Raw genomic sequence first — 2,304 nt, 5'->3', positions numbered from 1 at the left:
CCAGGTCATGAAGAACTCCAACTGCGAGAGCCCCCTCATGGACGCATACTGCCAGGAAGCCCGTAAGCTAGAAGGGAGATTCTGGGGTCTGGAGCTCCACCACATCCCATGAAAGCAAAACCCCGATGCGGACACTCTCGCAAAGATGGCCGTCGAGCGCAAGCCGGCGCCCAGTGGCGTTGACCTGAATGAGCCGTCAATGAGAGAGAAGCAGCCGGCCGCAGACAGGACAAAAATAGAGGAAACAAAACGTGCAGGAAAAACAGAGCACGCTCCCTCCGACCCAGCCCCCGACCAGACACCCAGGGGCCCACTCTGCTTAGCAACGGGCCAACCCGACCCAGGCCAGGCAGACAACACAGATTGGAGAGCCGATCTACTGGCTTATCTCCTACACAAAGTCCTCCCAAAGAAACGCAACGCAGCCCGCCGGGTAGCCCGACGAGCCAAAACCTTCGCCGTAATCGACGGCGGGCTCTACAAACATAGCCCCTCCGAAACTGGCATTCTCATGAAGTGCACCCCATTGCCCAGGGCAAGGAGTTTCTTCTCGAGATACACACTGGGATCTGCGGACACCATGCTGCGCCATGCTCCTTGGTCGGAAAAGCATTCCGACAAGGATTCTACTGGCCAACAGCACTGCGCAACGCGGAAGAAATCGTCCGTGCATGCAAAGGCTGCCAATTCTACGCAAAACAAACCCACCTGCCAGCCCATGCCCTTCAGACCATTCCCATAACATGGCCATTCGCCATGTAGGTTCTAGACATGGTCGAGCCGCTCAAGAAGGCACCAGGAGTGTTCACCCACCTACTTGTTGCAATTGACAAGTTCACCAAATGGATAAAAGCAAAGCCGATCAACACAATCGACTCCAAGAAGGCCGTCAAGTTCTTCCTGGACATCGTCTGCAGGTTCGGCGTGCCCAACTCCATCATCACCGACAACGGAACCAACTTCACAGGCCATTACTTCCAAGAGTTCGCGGAAGAATACAGGATCCGGATCGACTGGGCATCGGTCGGACACCCATGCACAAACGGGCAAGTCAAAAGAGCTAACGGCCTAATCCTCCAAGGGCTCAAACCTCGCATTTTTGACATGCTCAAAAAGTTCACGGGTTGTTGGGTGGAAGAGCTGCCGACAGAGCTCTGGAGCTTCGAACCACTCCTAACCGGTCAACGGGGCTAACACCTTTCTTCCTAATGTACGGTTCAAAGGCCGTGCTCCCTTCCGACCTGGACTACGGTGCCCCGAGAGTCAAAGCGTTTGACCCAAAAACGGCAGCCGAAGCCCAGAGGGACGCCATGGAAGTCTTAGAGGAAACAAGGCTAGCAACGGTACACCGATCGGCCCGCTACCAACAAACTTTACGTAGGTACCACGAAAGGCGCATACGAGAGAGGACGCTGCAGGTCAGAGATATGGTTTTGTGGCGATCCATGTCGACGAAGGACAAACACAAGCTCTCACCGAGGTCATACGCCTAGGCACCTACAAGCTAAAAGATTCCGACGGTAATATTCTGACCATCTCTTGGAACATAGAACAGTTACGACATTTCTTTCCGTAAAAGCACTAGCGGCTCAGTCCAAGTACCCCGACCCGGCCACTTCCGGCTCGGAGCACTCGGGGGCCCAACACCTATCGATTCTTTCTCTCCCGTACAGCACAGTGCACTCACCCGGCGTCCCGACCCGGCCACTTCAGGCTCGGAGCACTCGGGGGCCCAACACCTATCGATTCTTTCTCTCCTGTACAGCACAGTGCACTCACCCGGCGTCCCGACCTGGCCACTCTCGGCTCCAAATCACTCGGGGGCCGGACACCTACATTTTTTTACCTACTCACAGCACACAAGCTCTCTGGTTTCTAGCACCCCGACCCATCCATGTTTGGCTCGGAGCGCTCGGGGGGCCAGACCATGGTCTTCGACCATCCTACCTTATGTTGTTTTTTCACCTCTACAGCCCCTTGCCCTGAGCATTGTCAGGCCAAGACATTCGGGGCCTCACTAGGACAGACCGTGCAGCACACGCACACTGGTCTCCCCTGCCACACAACACACAGAAAATCCCAAAACCAAACCGAAAATCAAACGGCAGAACCTTTTCAAAAAACAAACCTGAGCGAGACGGAAAACGGGGCAAAAACATAAGAAGCGAACATGAATTTAAACATAATTAGGGACGCCACACACACGGTGAACGCCCCAGAAGTTCACCCAAGCCGCACGAACGGCTTGGGATACAGCACTTACATACATTTCATAACTAAACAAAATAAAAAGCTGGCCGCCGG

The 2,304-nt window shown here is 54.5% G+C and overlaps 1 protein-coding gene across 1 annotated transcript; it reads left to right on the top strand.

Moving 5' to 3' along the window:
- The first annotated feature begins 771 nt into the window (after positions 1-771).
- Positions 772-1,194, top strand: LOC120689124 (uncharacterized protein K02A2.6-like). Its single transcript, XM_039971459.1, has one exon. It carries the CDS (start codon positions 772-774, stop codon positions 1,192-1,194), a length of 423 nt encoding a protein of 140 aa, XP_039827393.1.
- The last annotated feature ends 1,110 nt before the right edge of the window (positions 1,195-2,304 follow it).

This window comes from Panicum virgatum, chromosome 9N, assembly GCF_016808335.1.
Source record: "Panicum virgatum strain AP13 chromosome 9N, P.virgatum_v5, whole genome shotgun sequence".
NCBI lineage: Eukaryota > Viridiplantae > Streptophyta > Magnoliopsida > Poales > Poaceae > Panicum > Panicum virgatum.
This window is presented reverse-complemented; position numbering and strand designations above follow the sequence as displayed.